Below are 24031 nucleotides of genomic sequence, written 5' to 3' on the forward strand. Positions count from 1 at the left end.
AACCTAAAGCGAGTATAAACATGGAAATAATAAAAAGAATAAATCAAATAAATTTAAAACAGAAAAGCAATAGAGTAAAACAATAAAAACAAAAACTGATTCTTTGAAGGTATCAATAACACTGGTAAACCTCTAGCCAGGCTGATCAAGAAACAAACAGCACAGACACAAACTGCGATAGGGAAAAAGAGGATTTGCCACAGACCTAACGGGTATTAAAAAGATAGTAAGGTAACAGCATAAATAACTTGATGCCCCCAAATTTGACAATTAAAAAGAAACAGACCAATTCCTTAAAAGACACAAACTACCAAAACTCACTCAAGAAGAATTTGATAATCAACAGTCCTATCCATATTAAAGAAATTAAATGCTTAGTTTTAAGACCATATGACAAAGAAAATTTCAGGCCAAGATGGTTTGACTGGACAATCCTATGAAACATTTATGGTAGGGACAATATCAATTCTATACAATCTATTCCCGAAAATAGAACTTTTAAAATAAGTATTATCCTAATACTAAAAGAAAACAAACATAGTGCCCCATAAAACAAACCTACCACAGACCAATATTCTTCATGAACACAGATGCAAAATCCTCAACATATTATTAAAAACTGAATCTAACAATAAATAAAAAAGATATTTATCACAACAAAATGTGGTTTGTCCTAGGAATGCAAGACTGGCTCAACATTAAAAAAATAAATTGATGTAATACACTATATTAACCTATTAAAGGAGAAAAACCACATGATCATACCAAAAGATGCAGGAAAAAACCATCTGACGAAATTCAATATCCATTCAAGACAAACATTCTCAAGAAACAAGGAGTAGAAGGAAATTTCTTTGGCCTTATAAAGTGCATCTACAAAATCCTTACGGTTAACATCATCTTAATGGTGAAAAGACAGAATGCTTTCCCTTAACATCAGAAACAAAGCAAATATGTTGACTCTCACTACACGCATTCTATACCGTGCTGGAAATCCTTGCCGGTGCAAAAAGTCAAGGAAAAAAAAAAAAGATACTACAGGTTGAAAAGAAACTGTCTTTACTGTCTACACAAAAAAATCCCGAGAAGTCTATTACGAAAAGTTCCTAAAAAAGGGAGTTAAGCAAGGTTGCAGAGACATAAGCTCAAAAAAAAAAAAAAAGGTATTTCTGTATACTAGCAATAAATAAAAAACAAATTTAAAAAAATAGTACCATTTACATACCTAATAATGCTTATTATATGGCTGGGACTAAATATCTCACAAAACCAACTCGTTAAGTCCTCAAAAAATCCTTGGTGATGGAGGTATTCTCTGGAGCCATGCATACTGGCTCTCAAGTCTAAGCTCCTAACTACTACATTACTGGTCATACAAAGTGGGACTTTCAAAAATACACAAGGGCTGGGCATAGTGGCTCATGCCTGTAATCCTACACTTTGTGAGGCCGAGGCAGGTGGATCGCTTAAGCCCAGGAATTTGAGACCCGCCTGGGTGACATGGCAAAACCCCATCTCTACAAAAAAAAAAAAGAAAAATTAGCCAAGTGTTGTGGCACATGCCTGTAGTCCCAGCTACGTGGGAGGCTGAGGTGGGAGGATAACTTGAGCCTGGGAGGTGGAAGTTGCAGTGAGCTGAGATCGTACCACTGAACTCGAGCCTGAGCAACAGAGTGAGACCCTGTCTCAAAAACAAACAAACAGCTCAAGGGTGAGCCCCAGGCATGTGTAATTTTTTTAAAAATTTAATTTTTAAAAGAGACAGGGTCTCACTATGTTGCCCAGGCTGAAGAAGGTACTACAGCTTTGAACTCCTGAGCTCAAGCGATCCTCTGGTATCAGCCTCCTGAGTAGCTGGGACTACAGGCATGTGTCACTGCTCCTGGCAGGGTAATTTTTTTTGAAGTTCCACAGGGGACTATGATGCACATCAAAGAGAGAGAACCACGGGTTTGTGCTTTAACTTATGATTAAATAATAACTTGTAATTCACCACATACAAAGATGATGTTAATATCATGAGACAATATATTTACAGTTCCTGTTTCTGCTTGATCAAACAGCCTTTTCTCAATTCTTCCGCAAGGCTAACTTGAAAGTCTATTCATTCTCCAAGTAAAGGCAAATATGTTAGTTTCCCAGGATCATTCCCTGACCTGGGTTTGAGTTAAGGGACCTGCTTACATGTTCTATAGCACTCTGTTCTGTTTTTTTGTCTCTTTTAGCATTTATCGGTCCTGTAACTCCCTGCTAGTCTTGTCAATATTCAACATTAGGCTAAACTCCATGAGGGCAGGGACATACCTGTCTGGTTCGATATTCTACTTTCAACACCTAGCACAATTCCTGGCATTCTGCAGACACATAATACATTAAATGAATGAACTTTGTATAAAGAAAGAAAGAAAACACAGATTCATTTATAACCAACAATATGTATTTGCAAAGGCGCTGCTGAAGCTGGAACAATTAGAGACCATTACATTAAACCTTTGTACCTCTGGCCTTATGAGGTACTGTAGAAACCAAGTTTCGTTAACAATTTATATGCTATATAACTGATTAAGAAATTTTTTACCTGGAAGTTTAAGTTTTCTACAGCAAGAATTACAGTGATGTTTTGCTCTGAAGTTTTTAATTGCATCTTCTCCTAGATTTGCTGGGCCAAAAACCATATCACAGGATCTGCAGAATTGGTAATTAAAACAAAAACAACAACAACAACAAAAGGGACAGTTTATGCAGGTACAAATGTAAAATGTGAAATTATGCCTTAATGAAATAGTTAAAACTTATTACCTCTTTTCTTCTGCTTTTATCACAGATGGGTCAGTCAAATTTTCACCAACACCTTTGTATTGTATATAAAAAAGACAAATAATTTACATTATATAATTGACATAAACACTGACATCTGCATAATAAAAATCATCTTAAGAGATGTTATAGTATCGCCAATCATTATGTTAAACTATTCAAAGGAGTGTAGTTCTTCTCTTTTGATATTTCATAACTTGATTTATGACCCTGGCATTCTACCAGGGAGAGGCATAGCTCCTTGTAATGTGAATAAGAGTTAAACATCAGAGTTGGTAGGTAGGCATATAAGTTCCTTATCCTACAGTGCCAAGTATGCAAATACCTCCTGGTAAAAGGTCTGGTCAATCTGTCCTTGTTTCATCTTAGTTAGCAAAAAACAATTTGGTACATAAAGGAATAATCCATAGGACTTTAAGTGTTTGGGATTGGCCAGGCGCAGTGGCTCCGCCTGTAATCACAGCACTGTGGGTGGCCGAGGTGGGTGGATCACCTGAGGTCAGGAGTTTGAGACCAGCCTGACCAACACGGTGAAACCTCATCTCTACTAAAAATACAAAAAAAAAGTTAGCCGGGCGTAGTGGGGAGCGCCTGTAGTTCCAGTTCCTTTGGGGAGGCTGAAATGGGAGAATTGCTTGAACCCAGGAGGCGGAGGTTGCAGTGAGCCGAAACTGTACTACTGCACTTCAGCCTGGGCAACGGAGTGAGATTCGTCTCAAAAAAAAAAGTGTTTGGGATTTAAGGGAAAAAAAACACACACATTAATACATATCACATTTTCTTGCAAAACATTCATGTAACATAAAGAGTAAGATTGTGAAAATCTTTCTTCACCTCCAACCCTCTCCAGAAGTATTATGATTAAATCCTTCCAGTCTCTCATATATTCATGTGTGTATATATAAACACATACACACACACACACTAACACCTACTGATATTTTGAATAATCAGAAATATTTAACCCATTAGAACAAAATTTAATAAAATGGTTTAATTTCACAAAAGGAAAAACCAGAATTAAAACATGATACTATTTTCCATCCAATAGAATGGCAAACATTAAGAATATTCAATACTGGAAAGACTGTAGAGAAGCGGGAACTTCCATAGAATGCTGAGTATGATTTCTGATAAGCTTTTGGGAAAATAATCCGGCAGTTGTTATTAAAATTAAAATTGGGCTGGGCGCGGTGGCTCACACCTGTAATCCCAGCACTTTGGGATGCCGAGGTGGGCGGATCACGAGGTCAGGAGATCGAGACTGTCTTGGCGAACATGGTGAAACCCCGTCTCTACTAAAAAATACAAAAAACTAGTTGGGCGTGGTGGCGGGTGCCTGTCGTCCCAGCTACACGGGAGGCTGAGGCAGGAGAATGGCATAAACCCGGGAGGTGGAGAATTTCACCTTAGCAATATTTTAATAAATTTACCTTGTAAATCAAGTACCAGTAACTCTCCTCTTGTATATTCATAAGTCCAGTGGCTAAAGGCTAACATGATCTCTTCCAGAGTATTAGTTGGAATAATCTCATCTCCATTATTATTGTTGTATTTTCTAAACTCTCCAGTCATACATTCTTCCACAGCAAACCATTGTCCTGCTGAATGGCAATACAGCAGGAAAACTTCAAGGAACCTTATAAAAAATAGTTACAAATATTACTAGCAGTTTTGTTAATAAAATTCTAAATGATCTACAAAATGGATAATTAAATATTCAATATCAAAAATGAAGGTCAAAAGGGACTGCTATCCATATAATAAAAGATCCCAGAAAAAAAATTAAAGATTTACCTTGGAGAATATGGTATGGATTTGGGTTTCATTTGATTAAAGGCAAATGTAAGCTTTTGTGCTGCTCTCTGTTGTTGAATTTCCTGTAAAAGTGGGGTGGGGAGAACCCTTGTTTAATATTTAAACTAAGATTATATTTGGCTTATTGATATTTCAGAAGTTAAAATATAAAGCTTAAATTATGTTCCACTATTAAACATTCACTGACACTTACTCTCAGACAGAGATGCAGAACTGTATCTTCTTTATAAATACTTGACCATGTATTAACCACCTCTGGAAGAAAAGATTTGATAATATAAAGATGCCCTGATTTGAGGATATCATGTTCTGACCAGGTACACTGTACTTTGACAGCTCTTCGTAAACCTCCTCCCATCTCCTCTTTGCTTAAAAACTCTATTTTGGCACAGAGGCCTAGTTGTGACCAAGAAGACATGCTGTTATTTAATATGTTGGGTGAACTCTCTTCCAAACGATACACTGTGACAGGCTCCCCTGCAACATGAATGGAAACAGTTTAAGATTAAATTGTGACTTTTTAAAAACGACAAAGTAAAATAAAAATTAGCAGGCATTTTTGATTAAATAAGGAACAGAAGATAAAATGGACCAAGATGTAGTTTTATGAAAAGAAATTTAATAGCAATAGGTAAGAAATCAAGGATATTTTCATAATATCTTTGAATTCATGTGTAATGTAAGCACTTTTGAAATTCTGAGCATTTTAAAGAAAACCTTTAAAAAAGCAACTGAAATTCTACACACTTCTGAATTAAACTTAGAAGTTAGAGCTATCTGTTTCATGGACACTGTGATGTCAATTTATATACATTACTAGATACTGGATCAAGAACTTTTTAGAATTAGAATATATTGTTGCTTCTGAATATGCCAGTAATGGAGAAATTCAACACTTCTGATGCTTCCCTTCTTCTATTCAAACATACCTCACCCTTGTAGTAGTCAGATTAAGATTTTAGTTGAAATTGATACTTATTAATGTAATCCCACCCACAGTCTATATTATAGCTAAAAACCATTAAAGGGTTAATTTTCACTTTTATTTATTTCTTTAATTTTTGGATTTACCTCTTGGAGGCACAGGTGTAAATGGAATGCTCTGTGATAACCTCATCAAGTTATTTCTTTCCACAGCTGCATAAAAATGAGAGAGAAATGATGAAATCTGTAAAGGTTCAAAATACTATTAAATTTTGTTTTTAATATTACTGACCTGAATAATAGTAATTTGTATCCATAGCCGGCTTAAATGGAGAAGTGAGACCTAGAATGGCAAAAACAAATGAGACCATTTAAAAAGTACTAGTGCAGCAAAAATTTTAACCTGGATACTCTCATAAAATAATTTTCAATTTCCATCGTGTAACTGTTCCTCACAAAAACAGAAAAAATTAGGGATAAAATATGTCCCCTGTGCTATATTACCCTGTTTCGTTATGCCAGATTAGTGAGAGCTGTGCATTTAGACACCCACAAGTGAAGACCACATTATGCTGCACACTATCCTAACTCCTGCCATAAACTTACTCTTCCCATACCTCCCACTCAAAAAGAAAAATCTCTCTTTGATTCTGATGTTTGGGGGTTGAGGACTGTAGCCATGTAACTATTTTAGCAGGTCTACCATGAGAAGATGAATTTCTGGAATGTGAAACATACCCATCAAAAGCCCTTTCCCCATCTTTTTTTTTGTGTGTGTGGAATTGACCTTTAAATGTAGCAAGAAGACAAAGACAAGTCAAATCTGCTTTGTGCTAAGTTTCTAGAACACAAATAAAAAGAAACCTACTGTCTTGCAGGAAAAGGAAGTTAGCCAACAGTTTTAATACTGTATAATAAACATAAAAATATACTGTAAAATGTGCATATACACATACATGTGTACACATATTGTAAGACTATATAGAAGGAGTACCTAATGCCTTTTGGTTGAGAAGACGTCAAAGGCTATCTCAGAGTAAGAGAAGGGGGAAAACAGAGTATTTTGCAAGGTACTGGTGTGTAGAGGGCTTCATTTACAAAGGCATGGAAGTGTTAAAGTACATGCTACACTTGGGAAACTACACACAGTTTTGTATGAATAGGGCTAATTATATACACATCAGAATGACCTATAGAGCTTTTTGGATATACACTCACCCAGATGTCACTCCAAAATATTCTAATTCTATAGGTATGTGTCATCACATAAATGATTCTCTACAAATGATCTGAATATGCAGCTAAGACTACAAATTAATGGGCAAGAATACAGGGGTAACTGCAGGAGGTGAAGCTACAGAAGCAAGGAATGTCAAATTGTTAAGAGGAGGCCAGGCACAGAGGCTCACAGCTGTAATCATCAACACTTTGGGAGGCTGAGATGAAAAGATTGCTCTGGGGCCAGGAGTTCAAGACCAGCCTGGATAACATGGCGAGGCCCCATATCAACAAAAAAAATTTTTTAAATTAGCCGGGCGAGGTGGCGCCCACCTGTGGTCCTAGCTACTCAGGAGGCAGAGGTGGGAAGATTGCTTGAGCCTAGGAGGTTGAGGCTGCAGTGAGCAAAGACCGTGCCACTGCACTCCAACCTGGTGACAGAGAGATCCTGCCTTGGCGGGGCGGGGAGGGGCGTGGAATTAAGAGCCTAATATTGGGCAGGTGGCGGGGTGGGGGGGAATTAAGAGCCTAATAGGTTAGGGAAGAACAATGGATTTTATTAAACAACAATGGGGAAAAATGTAAAGTGGAGGAGTGACCAGATCAGATCTTTTAGAAAAATCAGGCCAGCTGCAGTGGCTCTCGCCTGTAATCTCAGCACTTTGGGAGGCCGAGGTGGGCAGATTACGAGGTCAGGAGTTAAGAGACCAGCCTGGCCAACATGGTGAAATCCCCTCTCTACAAAAAAACAACGCCAGGCGTTGTGGTGCACGCCTGTAATCCCAGCTACTCGGGAGGCTGAGGCAGGAGAATTGCCTGAACCTGGGAGGCGGAGATTGCAGTGAGCCAAGATCACACCACTGTACTCTCTACTCCAGCCTGGGCAACAGAGCAAGACTTCATCTCACCCGGGGGTGGGGAAGAAAAATCATTTTGGTGGCAGAATAGAACATAGACAAGAAGTAAAACTACAGGCAGGGACCCCAAACTGGTATAATCACTTTGAAAACCTATTTGGCAGTAATTACCAAATGTGAACACATGCTAACTCTGACTCAGCAATTCCACTCCTAGGCATATGCCAATAATAAATATATATATGTTTATCAAACAACAAGAACAAGAATGCTTATAGCAGCAAATCATAATAACCATACAGTGGAAGCTACTGAAATGACCACCAAATAGCAGAATGGATAAGTAAATTCAATATATTCACATAAGGAAATTTTATATAGGAGTGAGAATGCACAAATTACCACTATCCACAACAATACTGATGAATTTTATAACAATATGTTAACAGGAAGAAGCAAGACACAAAACAGTATATACTGTATAATTTCATTTATATAGCCAATATGCACAAACATGCAAACACACACACACACACCCCCCCCCCCCAAATAGGTGAAACTATTGCTTTAGGGGGAGGGACTGTAAGAAGTAGAAACAAAGGAATAGGGATATAGGCAAAATTGTTTTTAGGTGCAGATTACATGGCTATACTTACTTTGTAAGAATTTACTGAATTCTGTACTATTCTGTATGAACTATACACTTCGATAAAAGGTTGAAAAAGTAGTGGTCTAAGCTGAAAGGAGCAGTGGGATGTATAGTGGAGGATGGATTTTAGAGACACGTAGGAAGTAAATGCAATAGGACTTTGCGAGTACAAAGTCAAGGTGGTCAAGAATAACTCAGCTGACTAAAAGTTTCATTTGTTACAACAGATGGAATATTAGAAAAGGAGCAGGCTGTATAGCAGAGACCAAGTGGCGGGAGGAAGTGTGACAGTAAACAGATATCACTCACAGGGTGGTTCATGTGTTTGTGAAACATCTACAGTAAGGAAAAACTATATGAGGGAAGAACTCTTCACTACCTTGGCTTTTTCTAGCTTGAAGTCTAAAATGTATTACCTAGAATAATGTGGTGTTTGCTATAACGGATCATGTAAGATTGTCATTTTTTTCACATTAAATCTACCACACAGACTCACCATTTAATGTTCCTTCTTCAGATGGCCTAAAGAAACACCAAAAAATATAGTATAAGCTGTGCTATGATATAAATTTTGGCTATCATTTAATTTTTTGATTTTATACAATTATTGTATAAAAATATTAAAGAAATTCTGATAATGATTCCCTCCGAATATCTGCCATTTCCCTTAAGCCAATCCCAATCCATAGATATATATCCATATATATATACATATTTATCTCCTTATTAATAACTTGTATCTCCAATTTATGCCTAAATATTATTAGTAGTTTGGTGCCAAATTGAAGGCTCTATACTAATAAAGTATTTCATAACTTCTGTATTTGTGGAGATTCATTCCAGTACTTTAACAATACATTGAGATGACTTTGCAGGATGCTAGAAATATTTCAATAGAACTGATGAACAAAGAACTGACAGAAAAGTAAGTAGATGTCATTTTGCCTCTTAGTTTCTAATGTTGCAAAATATTTCTCCCAATGTTCACTGTATTTATTTATAACAACATATACTGGCACCAAATGGAGGTTCTTTTACTTCCAAGGATTCCAGTGTCAATTAGACACACAGGTATAGCAGAAAAGAGAATAGAATGAGAATAAAGGAAAACGGGTTAGAGAGTTAGCACTTTCATTATACAGCTATGTATCCTTGCTCAGGAATGAAAGGACCAGATCCAGAAAGGACCTTCGGAGTAAATAACCTTGTCACTTTCCAGCTCCTACATTCTATGTGACCCTGTTGTTTCCTGTTGATTTTCACCTTAATAGAAACATTTTCTTACAAAAAGTATTTTGAACCTAACATCATTCCTTTGCCTGCTGCTAATCAATCACTCTTTTCTCAGCACTCAAAGGGTTGCCAATCAACTCCACCTTTATGGGTAATTATCAGGGTCAGCATTCTGCAAGACAATGTTCTGCTGTTAGAAACCAGAATTAACACCAACTTGAAGTACCTATTCTGTACTTACATCCTATGGCTTTGGTTATAAAAGAAAATATTCCTTGAAGAGGTCTGACTATAGGTGGGTCTTCCAAATGCCATTTCAGGGTCAAGAAACTCAATTTGAGCAGCTGCTTATCTGTGGCCCAGGTTTATTTTCTTCTCTATAGATTCAGATTTCTTTTCTTTTTTAAGACTAGGTCTCACTGTTGCCCAGGCTGGAGTGAAGTGGTACAATCACGGTTCACTACTCCTGCGCTCAAACAATCCTTCTGTCTCAAGCCTCCTCAGTAGCTGGGACCACAAGTGCACACCATTATGCCCACCTAATTTAGAGACGGGGTCTCACTATGTTTCTCAGGCTGGTCCCCAACACCTGAACTCAAGCGATCCACCCACCTTGGCCTCCCAAAGTGCTAGGATCACAGGTGTGAAGCACCATGCCTGACCCAGATTTATTTCTGATTCACAGAAGGGGGAAAAACACTGCAGAATAAAAATTTCCCCCAAATTAGCCTCTCTGCTCAAGTAATCCATATGAGAGAATAACTCTACCATGCTTCCAGTATCAGGTGCGTGTCAAAACAAGACTTGTTTTTTTTTTCCCCCATATCCTTTGGAATTCTACAATACTAATTCCTAGGATGGAACCACAGAGATTATCTTAGATTCGTCTTTACCCTTATGTCTAATCTGTACCAAAAAGTTTTACCTTCTGGGGACAATAACCTGTCAGATTGCCTATAGTTTCCACTTTCGGTTTTGGATTACCACATCAGCTTTCTAGTGGATCTTCCTGTATGCAGGCTTTCTAATATATACTGTGTATTACTGCTCTAATCATCAAAGTGCTTTCCAAAAGCAGATGCAAAGTTTGATTAGAATGATGGATAGAGAAATCAAGCAAGTACAAAACTAAAGTCTCAAACTAGGTCTCTCAACAAATTTATTCAGGAATAAGTTAGAAACAGGACTAAATAATAAAATCAGAATTGCATCACTATGAGGAAGACCTTAGTAGAGTTGTAATTATAGTACAACTATACGAAAATAAATTTTAACTTATGTGTTAACCCATAATAAACTTGTTCCCCTAACCTCATCTATGTGAAGAGAGGAGATGCTAGAATAAATCATCAACACTCATAAAGAAATGTTAAAGAGATGATGCAAAGAGCAGGAAAAAAGACAACATTCAATAACTATGATACTTTTCAAGCTAATGGTGAGAAAAGGCTTACTTACATTTCTCTGTTTGATGGTCTATCTTGTAACCAATCCTTAGGTTAAAAAAAAAAAAACACACACACACACAAAAACTTTAAAGACCAAAATCTCTAGATGAAGCACAACTGTTTAACTTTTTTCTTATATTTTAAGAATGAAAGGCTAAAAAATTAACATAAAGTTCTTGTTTCATAAAACAATAAATTTATTTATTATAACTGTAACTACCATAAGGCTATTCAACAAAGTGGAATAAAAAATTTTGTTATTTCCCACAACATAGTCTTTCTATTCTTTATGAATTTTTATATTGTTTGAAGACAATTCTATTCTCTTAAAATATACATTTGTGGCCAGGCGTGGTGGCTCACACCTATAATCCCAGCTCTTTGGGAGGCCAAGGTGGGTGGATCACCTGAGGTCAGGAGTTCAAGACCAGCCTGGCCAACCTGGTGAAACCCCGCTTCTACTAAAAATACAAAAATCAGCTGGGCGTGGTGGCGGGTTCCTATAATCCCAGCTACTTGGGAGGCTGAGGCAGGAGAATCACTTGAACATAGGAGGCAGAGGTTGCAGTGAGCCAAGATCGTGCCACTGCACTCCAGCCTGGGTGACAGAGTGAGACTCCATCTCCAAAAAAAAAAATATATATATATATACACACACACACACACACACATTTGTTTCTGTGATTCTAAAAATAATATGTGACCCTTGCCAAATAAACATCAAAATATAAACAGAAACATTAAAAGCATGTAAGCTGTGAATGCTCATGACATTTAGGTGTATTTCACTGCTGCCTTTGTTGTGTGTATGTGCATATGGTTTTTATTCTGCAGTTTTATAATGTTCCTAGGTGTGGGTTTATTTTTACTTACTCACTTTGAGACTCATTCTGCCTGAATTTGAATCTTCACATATTTCATCATTTTGTAAAATTCTAAACCATTTCTAATCTCTTCATATTTTGTCTACTCTCTCAAGGCCAGTTAGATCTGTCTTCCATATCTCTTTACCTTGAACATATTTTCCACCTTATTATGTAGTTTATCTTTTTTTTTACTTTAATCATCTTGTGGACAATTTATTATTATTACTTTAATCCATTTAATTACAGTTCTGTGTTGCATTCTGATCCAGTTTAGTAATTGCCCCTTCAGATGTGCCTAATCTGTTAATTATAACTCCCACTGAGTGGGGGCTTTTTTTTTTTTTTTTTGAGATGGAGTTTCACTCTGAAGCCCAGGCTGGAGTGCAGTGGTGCAATCTTGCTCACTGCAACCTCCACCTCCCTGGTTCAGGAGATTCTCCTGCCTCAGCCTCCCAAGTAGCAGGATTACAGGCATGTGCCACCACACCCAGATAATTTTTGATTTTTAGTAGAGACAGTATTTTGTCATGTTGGCCAGGCTGGTCTTGAACTCCTGATCTCAAGTGATCCACCCACTTCAGCCTCCCAAAGTGCTGGGATTACTGAGCCACCGCACTCAGCCCCCACTGAGTTTTTTTTTAATTTCTAGTTTTTTCAAATTTGCCAGTCTTTTTTAATAGTATCTCCTCCTTTTCTCATGTTTTATATTTAAAACTTTTTTATGTCTATAATCACTTTAAACATACTTATTTTGTCATCTGTAACCAATAATTCCACTATCTTATCAGAAATCAAATACCGTTTATGTAAGTTGACTCCCACGAGTTCTAAATTGCCATTGTGAGGTCATCTTTGGCAAAGCTTTAATTTGTTGCAACGTTGTGCAGCTCAGGGTCAGGAAGAGTCCCTCCAGAAAGGAGGATTTGTTACTGTGAATCTCTTTAACTAACCTCTTTCCCCACTGAAATAACTTTTTTCAATAACATGATTTTAACAACATAATCTCTCTATGCCAGAACAGATATATTTTGAATGTAAGTCAATATTTTCTTGAGCAAAATTATGAGAACTGACTTATATATACTTGATTTTAAAGGAGTAATTTTTGTCTTTTCCTGAGCTTTTTGTCTTGTCAGTGTATGCTTTTAAAGGGAATTTGCAAAATCAATTATTATCGCAATTAGCTGGAAATGAGTTCATATAATTAGCTTCAATTCAAACAAAGAGATTTCTGCCTTTATTCTGCATACATTTTTCTTTAAAATTCCTGATTATTCACTGTAAGAAGAAACTTTTCTGTAACTGCTATTTTGCTAAAGTCAGTTTTCTAAGAAAAATTTTTTTGAATTTTTGATATAGTCCCAAATATCACCACTTTGTAGATCTTACCTAAAAAAGTTTAATGTATTTAATAATATGTATCGGTTTAGTTGAAATCTACAAACCGGTATTAAAGCTGCTTTGGAATCTACTTCATGAGTGTCTTCGGTAGATGGTCTTCTACTGATTTTTTCTGCTGCAAGAAAATTTAAAAACATAAAAAAGCTATACAACTGAAGTTTTATGAATACCAACTAACCAAACACAAAGTATTCCAGGCAGAGTATAACCTTCATAAGATAACTCAAACTTTCCTCAACATGCTGAACACAACAGGTACATGAGGCCCATAAATTACTCAATTTATTTTGAGTAAACTATTGTGAAAAGGCAACAATAAATGAGAGTATGAAGTAAAAACATATTTACCTCCCTTCTGTTCCCAAGTAACCCTGACTGGGGGCAGTAAAGATAATTCATTTCTTGTATATTCTTCCTAGGATATTTGTATGTGTGTACACATACCCCTGCCAATATTTAACATAAATGGCAGGGAAATATATATGTCTTGAGGTTTTTGTTTTTTTTGAACTTTAAGCTTAGAGATTTTTTTTTTTTTTTTTTTTGGAGACAGTTTCGTTCTTGTTGCCCAGGCTAGAGAGCAGTGGCGCAACCTCTGCCTCCCGGGTTCAAGCAATTCTCCTGCCTCAGCCTCCAGAATAGCTGGGATTACAGGCATGTGCCACTATGCCCAGCTAATTTTGTTTTCAGTAGAGACTGGGTTTCTCCATGTTGGTCAGGCTGGTCTCAAACTCCTGACCTCAGGTGATCCACCCACCTCAGCCTCCCAAAGTGCTGGGATTACAGGAGTGAGCCACTGCGCCTAGCCAGCTTAGAGATTTTCTACAGAAGAACAGAGATTTCCAATTATCTTTTGATGCTCTCTTTATTTCATACTGGATATACAGTAATGTATTCAAACAAACTCCTACTGATGGACATTTGATCTGTTTCCAATCTCTTCCTGTGATAAACAATGCTGCAATGAATAATCCTTTTCCCCAATTTATGATAATACCTTTGTTGTCATATCTTGTTTATCTGAAATGAACTTTAGAATTAAGCCTACTTCCAAAAAAAGTCAGGACATTAAGTTACAAATCAACTTAAAGAAAGCTTACAATTTTACAGTACAATAAAGGAAAACCTCAGAATGAAGAAAGGAAAATCTCAGAACAAAATGTGTATTCCAGGTGCAGAGGACAAAAAGACCAGACTGAGATATATTAGAAGACTCTGGGCAAAATGTTTTCAATATGATGAAACTGACAGAATACATTATATTCTGAATATCATGAAGAAATTTGGTTAAATATCAGAGAACCTAGAGTGTTGACCTAACCAAAACTGTAGCTATACTTGGTGGAAAAAGGTGAACAAGTGTGCGTGTGTGTGTGTTCGTTTGTTCATTCGTTCTGGGAATACAGAGTGAGAAAAGAGTTCAATTCTTCTCTTCTTTAGTGGAAGGTCAACAGACATGGCCTAAAACTGAAATATGAGGATGCTGCAATACAGGTAGGTTGAGTATCACTTACCAGAAATGCTTGGGATCAGAAGTGTTTCAGATTTCTGTTTTTCTTAAAAAAATTTTTGGAAGATTTGCACTATACTCACCCAGGAAAGCATCTGAAAATCTGAAATCTGAAATGCTCCAATGACCACTTCCTTTCAGTCAGTACTCAAAAATTTCGGATTTTGGGGCATTTCAGATTTTTGGATGCTCAACCCATATAAGCATACGAGCTCAAAAATAACATTTATGTTATCTTAAATACTGAGAATTCTTTTTCTTCCCTCCTAATCCTTCCACCATTTCTTTTTCTTTTCTTTCTCTCTTTTTTTTTTTTGAGATGGAGTCTCGCTCCCATTGCACAGGCTGGAATGCGGTGGTGCGATCTTGGCTCACTGCAACCTCCATCTTCTGGGTTCAAGCTATTCTCCTTCCTCAGCCTTCCGAGTAGCTGGGATTACAGGTGTGCAACACCACACCTGGCTAATTTTTGTATTTTTAGCAGAGATGGAGTTTCGCCATGTTAACCAAGCTGGCCTTGAACTCCTGACCTCAGGTAATCCACCCGCATCGGCCTCCCAAAGTGCTAGGATTACAGGCGTGAGCCAACCGGCCCCCTTTACCATTTTACTTGCTTTATTGCTCTGGCATCAGAAACAGTAACAGTCAGAATCCTTGTCTTGCTCCCCATCTTGGGCTTTCAATAGTTCACTATGAAATTTGATGCTTCGTGATAACTTTTTGTTGATATCCTTTTTGAGATTACGAATGAATACTGAATGTTAATCAGATACCTTCTCTGCAGCTGTTAAGATGATCTCATGATTTTTCTCCTTTAATCTGCTATTATCATGCATCACCATAATTATATTTTTGAATGTAAAGACAACTTTCATTCCTGGAATAAACCCAATTTGGTCATAATATGCGTTGCTGAATTCAGTATGCCAAAGAAAAATGAAAGAAGTGATGGTGAGCTGGACAATGTAGTACTATTTTTCTTAAGGAACCTTTATAATTATTCAACTTTTCAAGGATGTGCATATATAACTTTGACTTATAAAAAAATTATGATATGGAAACATCACCACAATATAGTAAATGAAAAATTAATGGTACAAGGCAACATGTATTGTCTGTGACCTTTCGTGTAAAAAATGAGAGGTATAAGATTGTACTGTCATACATGATTGTATAAGCAAGAAACTCTAAAGGGTAGACAAATAGTGGTTACATGGGGGAACAGAGTGAGAGGGAAAATTTTCAGAGTGTTTGTATTTTAATTTTGAACCAAAAATGTATTATTTTTAAAAGTTAAACTAGAAAAATATGTTGAATAAATGATGATACAGATTAAAACAGATGATACAGATGAACAGATACATCTGTAAAAGCTAAAAGTAGATTTATAAAAAGTTTTTCTATTCCATCTTTACAGAATAAACAATTTTTTAAAAAATATTCTAATAACATTCTAATGAATGCTAGGATTACGACTTATTCAAGGTTACAGTAACTATGGAAGACCAGAATTTTCATCTTCTGACTCCTGTACCATTCACTGCTCACGTGTTTGACAAACATAAAATACATTTATAAAGTGTAAATGAGTATGTTTTCTAACACTATTCATGTAGTCAAAATACTCACCTTGTTTTGAATGAAGAGGAATGGAAGTTCTGTGACAGTCAGTAAATCCAGCAAGAGAACTCACTCGTTTCAAAGTCTTTTCAGAAGTATTGTTATTCTGCAAATATTGTACATATATACAATTTGAAAACAACTGAACTAAATTTCAACCCATTATTCTAAGTAGTATAAGAGTCCCTTGATCTATTTAGCTCAATACGCTTTATTCTACCTGGACACTGATGGGTATATTATAGATTATGGTTATTTTCTTCAATGCCAATTTCAAAAACTGCACCAAAACACCTTATTTGCCTACTGTTCATAAATCCATCCAAATGAATTTTTTATAATAATAAAAACTCAGGTTGAGTGTGGTAGCTCACACTTGTAATTCCAGCACTTTGGGAGGTTGAGGCGGGAGGATCATGAGTTCAAGAGATCGAGACCATCTTGGCCAATACGGTGAAACCCCATCTCTACTAAAAATACAAAAATCAGCTGGGTGTGGTGGCACACGCCTGTAGTCCCAGCTACTTGGGAGGCTGAGGAAGGAGAATCGCTCAAACCCAGGAGGCAAAGGTTGCAGTGAGCCAAGATTAAGCCACTGCACTCCAGCCTGGTGGCAGAATGAGACTCAGTCTCAAGAAAAAAACAAAAAACAAAACAAAACAAAAAGCCTCATTAAAAAGTTGGAAAAATATACAAAACTGTGGAGAAAAAATGAAACCATTATGAATTCAAAGAAGCTATTATCTTACATGTATCTTGACACACTGATAACATTAATGGTGGGGGAACTATTTCCTTTTGGGGATCATGGTAACTTTCTTATTGATTCGTATGAGCTATTTATACAACAAGGTTATCTATATGCTTACTATCTGTCAAATTGCAATTTGTTTTTCAAATTTCTTTTGACTATGTTTTTTAGGTATTTAAATCTCTACATTTTCCCTTAATATTTTTCCATTATTTATGTGTTTGGAAAGCCCTGACGGCTTTACTGGCTCAATAAATACTGCTTTTTTTTTTTTTTTGAGATGGAGTCTTGCTCTGTCTGAAAAGAAAAAAGTTGTTTAAATCAAAACACAGCTACTGCTTTTCTGCTAACTCACAGAAACTTGCAATGTCTTGCTTTATTAAGGAGTACCTACCACTAAAACATTTTCAGCACATTCCTCTTTAAGTTCATTATTAAAAAGGTGAAATCTGTGGGAAAGCTCTGATGCTTTACCTTTTCCCATTAAGAAATGCCCATTTATCCTAAGTTTTATGTCTTATCTATACCAAGTGCTTCACAATAGCAAAACAATACCACTAGAGGTGTGGCAATAATTTGTGTAAAGAAAATGTGATGAACTTAGGTTTAAATAGTTCTACATTGTAAACAGCTTTACTAAAACTTACGAAAGTCCATAAAACATTTCATTTACCTATAAAATCTACTTCAATCCTATATGGATTACAGATATTCCATAAGTCATATTGCAATAATTATAAAACCAATTTGGTAGACAGCAGTCTGTTCTTCCTACTTCCTAGTCTCATTCCTGTTTTTCTTCTTTCTCTTTTTATCATGTGTCAGCTAAGGCTACCTAAGAGAACTTGATCCATTTATTTAGCTCTCTCAGTCTAAATATGCCATAATTAAAATGGCTAGAAAACACTACGAATTACAGTCCTTATGAGAGGTCCACTGAACCTACACCTATTTTCTCCATCTTGCTGACTTTCTGACTTCTGCATATACTAAAGAGAGTTTACCTCATATTTAGGCATCTCTGTATACTCCATAATCACATTTCTTACATCATTCTGCTGTTCCTATTTGAGGTAAGAAAACTGCAACTATTCTCAAACTTAAAGGCAAATACAGAAAGGAAAAAACCTAGGTAATCATTACACCTCAATTTGCTTATAATAACGAATTAAATTCCAAGTTATCAATATCTAGTTGATATTAATTGATTTAGTACAATACTTTAATCAAAATATATGATAATAAAAATACAAAATGTTACAATACAAAAATGCATTTGAGTCTACTTTTTATATGTAGGGGAGTAAGTAATATGGCCTGATAGCAATTACATAATTAACTTGGATCACATAAAAAGTAAATCATTCATAGAAACTCCTATGTCATTATCATTGACTTGGTTCTAGCTTTAGGAAAGGTCCTGTTTTCACTGTGTATGTCACTTAACATTTCCATAGTGTAAGTTCTTTAAGGGCTAGAGAAGCTTAACACCTTTCTAGGTGTTTTTAATTATCTTGGTGTAGCCACGTTACTACTCTTAAGGCTTTAAATAGCCACAATATATGATAGCAACATTTAAGAAATAAAACTAACTTGCAGGCAAGAAATACACCGTTTTTGCCAGCTGTCCTATATATTTTGAAACTTATTTAACAAACATTTATTGAATTATCTTGCATTTGTACATAATATACAGCTTCTTCCTGCTAGACAATAGGTTTCTAAGAGTCAGGGTCATGTTCTAATAAAACTTTTGGATCTGGGAAGAGTGAGCTCATTAAGTATTTAATCAGTGGAAAACATATGGGGAGAAGAAACTTTAGAAAAAGAAATGTAGGCCGGGCACAGTGGCTTACACTTGTAATCCCAGCACTTTGGGAGGCCAAGGTGGATGGATCGCTTGAGGTCAGGAATTTGAGACTAGCCTGGACAACATGGTAAATCCTCATCTCTACTAAAAATACAGAAATTAGCCAGGTATGGTGGCGTGCACCTGTAATCCCAGCTACTCAAGAGGCTGAGGCAGGAGAATCACTTGAACCCGGGAGGTAGAGGTTGCAGTGAGCTGAGATTGTGCCACTGCACTCCAGCCTGGGTGACAGCAAGACTCCATCTCAAAAAAAAAAAAAAAGAGCCGGGCGCGGTGGCTCACGCCTGTAATCCCAGCACTTTGGGAGGCCGAGGCGGGCGGATCACAGCGGGCGGATCACAAGGTCAGGAGATCGAGACCATGGTGAAACCTCGTCTCTACTAAAAATACAAAAAATTAGCCAGGCGCGGTTGTGGGCGCCTGTAGTCCCAGCTACTTGGGAGGCTGAGCCAGGAGAATGGCGTGAACCCGGGAGGCGGAGCTTGCAGTGAGCCGAGATCGTGCCACTGCACTCCAGCCTGGGCCACAGAGCAGACTCCGTCTCAAAAAAAGAAAAAAAAAAAAGAAAAGAAAAGAAAAAAAAAAAAAGAGAGAGAGAGAGAAATGTTAAATAGGTGATGTTTGCTATTTAATTACTATAACTATGCAAGCTATTTGTACCTTTTCATGTTCCTCAATTGTTCGTTTTTTCAAATTGAGGACAGCTTCAAATATTTGGTATCAGCATGTTAATGATGATATCTGCTACAACTGTATTTTTACTGAAAAAACGTTTAATTAAATTTTGAACTAAACATCAAGATAGTAAAATAAAAACTGTGGATGTTTTAATAAGGATTTACTTACGAATAGTATTTCTTTTATCTTGTTTGATGTTTCTTTAAACCTCTGTAAATCCATGCTATCTCTGTGTCCTTTAATAGAAAAAAAGAGATTGCAATGAGAAATTTTTATTTTTCTTCACCAAAATAATGGCATTGCTTAAAGTTTATAAAAACAATAGATTTATGCTGCTTTTCAAGTACATTTGATGGCTTTGCAGTCTCCTTTAGCTCTTTTGATAAATAAAATTGAAAATTGCCAAGAAGCTGGTGAAGGTTATAGTTCTTTGTTTTTTGTTTTAATTTGAGAACGAGTCTCACTCTGTTGCCCAGGCTGGAGTGCAGTGTCATGATCTTGGCTCACTGCAACCTCTGCCTCCTGGGTTCAAGCAATTCTCCTGCCTCAGCCTCCTGAGTAGCTGCAACTACAGGTACGCGCCACCAAGCCCAGCTAATTTTTATATTTTTAGTAGAGATGGGGTTTCACCATGTTAGCCAGGCTGGTCTTGAACTCCTGACCTCGTGATCCGCCTGCCTTGGCCTCCCAAACTGCTGGGATTATAGGCCTGAGCCACTGCACCTGGCCAAGATTATAGTTAAGTTTACACTAACGTTAAAAGCCAAAGTCCTTATAAAAGAAACCAACATGTGATATGAATAAATAGCTCGAAATTTAAAAGAAACAAGGGGACCAAGCATTTTTACTATTAATAAAAAATATATAAAAGTATTACATATATACGGATAATCAACCAAAAAGGAATGATTTATTCTTATGCCTATAACTTAAACAAGAACAGAAAAAAAATATTTTGGCAATAACACTTTAATTACCTTAATGAAAACTGTTTCACACACAGAGATTGTTCAGACAACATGTTATAATAAGCCCATGAATAATCTCCACATTAAGGCCAGCCAGCAAGTTATTTAGGCACTGAACATGCTGATATTTACTGCTAGGCTATATGGAATTCACTCTAGATATATAGATACATAAATTTTCCTATATGATATACATGTCGAGAAAATATATATGATATAAACATATACCCCACTGGTAATACATTAAAAAACAGGCTAAAATGCATTTTTAAAAATAAACTGGAAATTAGCTGGGTGTGGTGGCGCGTGCCTGTAATCTCAGCTACTCAGGAGGCTGAGGCAGGGGAATCGCTCGAACCCAGGAGGCAGAGGCTGCAGTGAGCCGAGATTGTGCCACTGCACTCCAGCCTGGGCGACAGAGGGAGACTCTGTCTTAAATTTCAAAAAAAGGAATACATTTAATGTAGGAAAAGTTGTATATCTATGTATCTAGAGTGAATCCCATATAGCCTAGAAGTAAATATCAACACGTTTAGTGCCTAGATAACTTCCTAGGCTGGCCTTAATGTGGCAATTTTCCATGGGCTTATTAACATACTGTCTGAACAATCTCTATGCATGAAAGTTTTCACTAAGGTCTTTAATGTGTTACTGCCAAAATAAATACTGTCTTATTTAAGCTATCACAGGTATAAGAATAAGTCATTCCTTTTTAAAATGTTCTCCTCTGTGAATACATAAATAGGTAGACCATAAATACTAATTTTCCCAGTAGATTCCTAGATTTCCGTTGTTGTTCTGATAATAATTATTAATAGTGCACTCTTTCACTTTTAAAGTGTCTTGGTTTGGGTAAAAAAATTATATGGTTATCTATTTACAGGGCACTGTTCTTTTCCAGTTGATTCTAACCTCCCCTAGGAGGTTCTCCAACTACTTAACACTTAAGAATCACTTAAGTTTTCAACAGGAGTTGATGAAACCCAACTGAAGATATTCAAACTCAAAAGACAGAACCTAAAATTCCATCAAAGAGGTTATATGCCAAAATAACTCTTATAGCCTAAGTCAGTCTATTTCCCATACTTCTGATTTTTTTTTTTTTTTTCCCATTTCATTTCTAGAGACAGGGTCTCATTCTATCACACACACTATAGCACAGTTGTGTGATCACAGCCCACTGCAGCCTTGAGCTTCTGGGTGCAAGTGGTTCGCCTGCCTAAGCCTCCTGAGTAGCTGGTACTTCAGGCACATGCCACTGCGCCTGACTACTTTTAAAAATTTTTTGTAGAGATGGCGTCTTGCTATGTTGCTTAGGCTGGTCCTCGACTCCTGGGCTGAAGCAATCCTGCCTGCTCAGCCTCCCAAAGTACCAGAATCACAGGTGTCTGATTCTTTAAAAAATTTTTATAATTATACTCTATGAAAAGATACTGACTTGTAATACAGTATGTTTTTATTATTTCTAAGGTGATAATTTTTATTTCTAAGGTGAAAAGTAATATTGATATACAAATATGAATTTGCCAAACTTACCTACAAATGCTCCAAATTCTATATTATCTCCTTCTGCAGCTTTAGAGCAAACAGTTTCTTGATCTTTGGTTCCTGTTTCCAAGTGGCTTTTGCAACTTGGTTGAGATGGTGTACTAACAAAAAATTTGGTTGGTGGGGATGACAGATGTGGTATGCTATTAGATGAACTGCCTAATTTTTGATTTTTATTAAATATTTTTAAGAGTTCTACCCCATGCAGTCTCTGTCGCAGTTCTGGAGGGGAACCAGCACTTGGGAATAAGGCACCAGAAGAGGAACCAGCCTCTGGAAAATTAAATTCTTTTCTCTGGGGTATTGCAGGTAAGTCTTGACCAAATATATTACACTGGGGATCTTTGTCATCTTTCATTAAAATATTACAAAGAAAAGGATTATTACTTTCAAGATCACCTTGAGGAACAGAGGAGCTAAGCGTATTTACAACACTATGCTTTTTCCATACAGAAGGTCTTACGGGACCATCATCAATAAGGTTTTGAGCCAAGTGTTTGGAAATGCTCAGTTCTCGGGTGATTTCATTATGAACTTTGCTAGCTTCCGACGCTTTCTGGGCAGTGAGTGTTTTTAATGTATCTACCGTCAGGGCTGAAAGATCTTGCAAATGGCCAATTTGAGAATCTAATGATTGTAATGATCTTTTTATGTAGTTGACACGATCTCCAACTTCTTTAATCTGAATGCACATCTGTTCCACTCTGTAGGAGAGAAATAAGCCTTTTTTACAAATGTGAAAAAAAAAACTTAGAATTTTATTTTGTAGCCTCAAATAATAATGATAAAGAGAAAATTGTACATGCATTTAAGCAAGATATAAAATAAAGTACAGTTATTTTTTTTTTTTTTGAGACAGTCTGCATCTGTTGCCCAGGCTGGAGTGCAGTGGCGGATCTCAGCTCCTGCAGCTCCGCCTCCCGAGGTTCGCGCCATTCTCCTACCTCAGTAGGACTACAGAGCCTTCCGCCACCTGGCTTCGGCTAGTTTTTTGTAATTTTTGGGAGCCCAGTCTTGCTCATTGCTCAGGCTGGAGTGCAGTGGTGCTATCTTAGTTCACTGCAAGCTCTGCTCCGGGTTCGCATGCATTCTCCTGCCTCAGCCTCCCGAGTAGCTGGGACTACGAAGCCGCCACCTCGCCGATAGTTTTTTGTATTTTTAGTAGAGGCAGGGTTTCACCATGTTAGCCAGGATGAACCCGATCGCTGCGACTGTTGATCCACCTACGGCCTCCCAAAGTGCTGGGATTACAGGCTTTGAGCCACGGCATGAGCGCTTTTTATGTTACCCCGGCGGGCGGGGTTTCGCATGTTGTGAATGATCTCGTCTACCGGCCTGATCCGCCGTGTGGCCTCCCAAAGTGCTGGGATTACAGGCTTGAGCCACTGCGCCTGGCCAAGGTACAGTTATTTAATTATACAAGGCCTACCTTATGTTTAAGAAGGATCCAGTGCTAATCTTACACTAAAATGAAAGATTTCAAAAAATATTTTTGTTCCACAGGCTACTTACTCCAATTACCCCACATCAAAGTAACACAAAATAATGTATATACAGCTACATATACACAGAACTACCATTACTGTTACTGTAACTATACCAAACACCATATGCTTCCAGAATGTAGCAAAGTCAACAGAAAAAAAGAAATGCTGGCCAGGCGCAGTGGCTTGCGTCTGTAATCCCAGCACTTTGGGAGGCTGAGGCGGTCAGATCACAAGGTCAGGAGTTCGAGACCAGCATGGCCAACATGGTGAAACCCTGTCTCTACCAAAAATATAAAAATTCGCCAGGTGTTGTAGTGCACGCCGGTAATCCTAGCTACTCAGGAAGCTGAGGCAGGAGAATCACTTGA

The 24031-nt window shown here is 37.1% G+C and overlaps 1 protein-coding gene across 4 annotated transcripts in view; it reads right to left on the bottom strand.

Moving 5' to 3' along the window:
• LOC101025161 (transient receptor potential cation channel subfamily M member 7) overlaps positions 1–24031 on the bottom strand; it is a 101513-nt gene that overhangs the window by 6747 nt on the left and 70735 nt on the right. For 2 of the 4 annotated variants that reach the window (XM_031661629.1, XM_031661627.1), the window contains 13 exons: positions 22165–22880; positions 19829–19896; positions 16371–16467; positions 13276–13346; positions 10975–11009; positions 8780–8805; positions 5852–5902; positions 5707–5772; positions 4829–5112; positions 4615–4697; positions 4251–4456; positions 2800–2851; positions 2579–2685 (listed from right to left, as the gene is read on the bottom strand). In XM_031661629.1, the coding sequence (XP_031517489.1) occupies positions 2579–2685; positions 2800–2851; positions 4251–4456; positions 4615–4697; positions 4829–5112; positions 5707–5772; positions 5852–5902; positions 8780–8805; positions 10975–11009; positions 13276–13346; positions 16371–16467; positions 19829–19896; positions 22165–22880 (1862 nt within the window). Of the gene's footprint in view, positions 1–2304; positions 2355–2578; positions 2686–2799; positions 2852–4250; positions 4457–4614; positions 4698–4828; positions 5113–5706; positions 5773–5851; positions 5903–8779; positions 8806–10974; positions 11010–13275; positions 13347–16370; positions 16468–19828; positions 19897–22164; positions 22881–24031 lie in introns of all 4 variants that reach the window. The other 2 variants (XM_031661630.1, XM_031661628.1) reach the window with 2 other exon arrangements.

This window comes from Papio anubis, unplaced genomic scaffold (genome assembly GCF_008728515.1).
Source record: "Papio anubis isolate 15944 unplaced genomic scaffold, Panubis1.0 scaffold206, whole genome shotgun sequence".
Taxonomy (NCBI): Eukaryota; Metazoa; Chordata; class Mammalia; order Primates; family Cercopithecidae; genus Papio; species Papio anubis.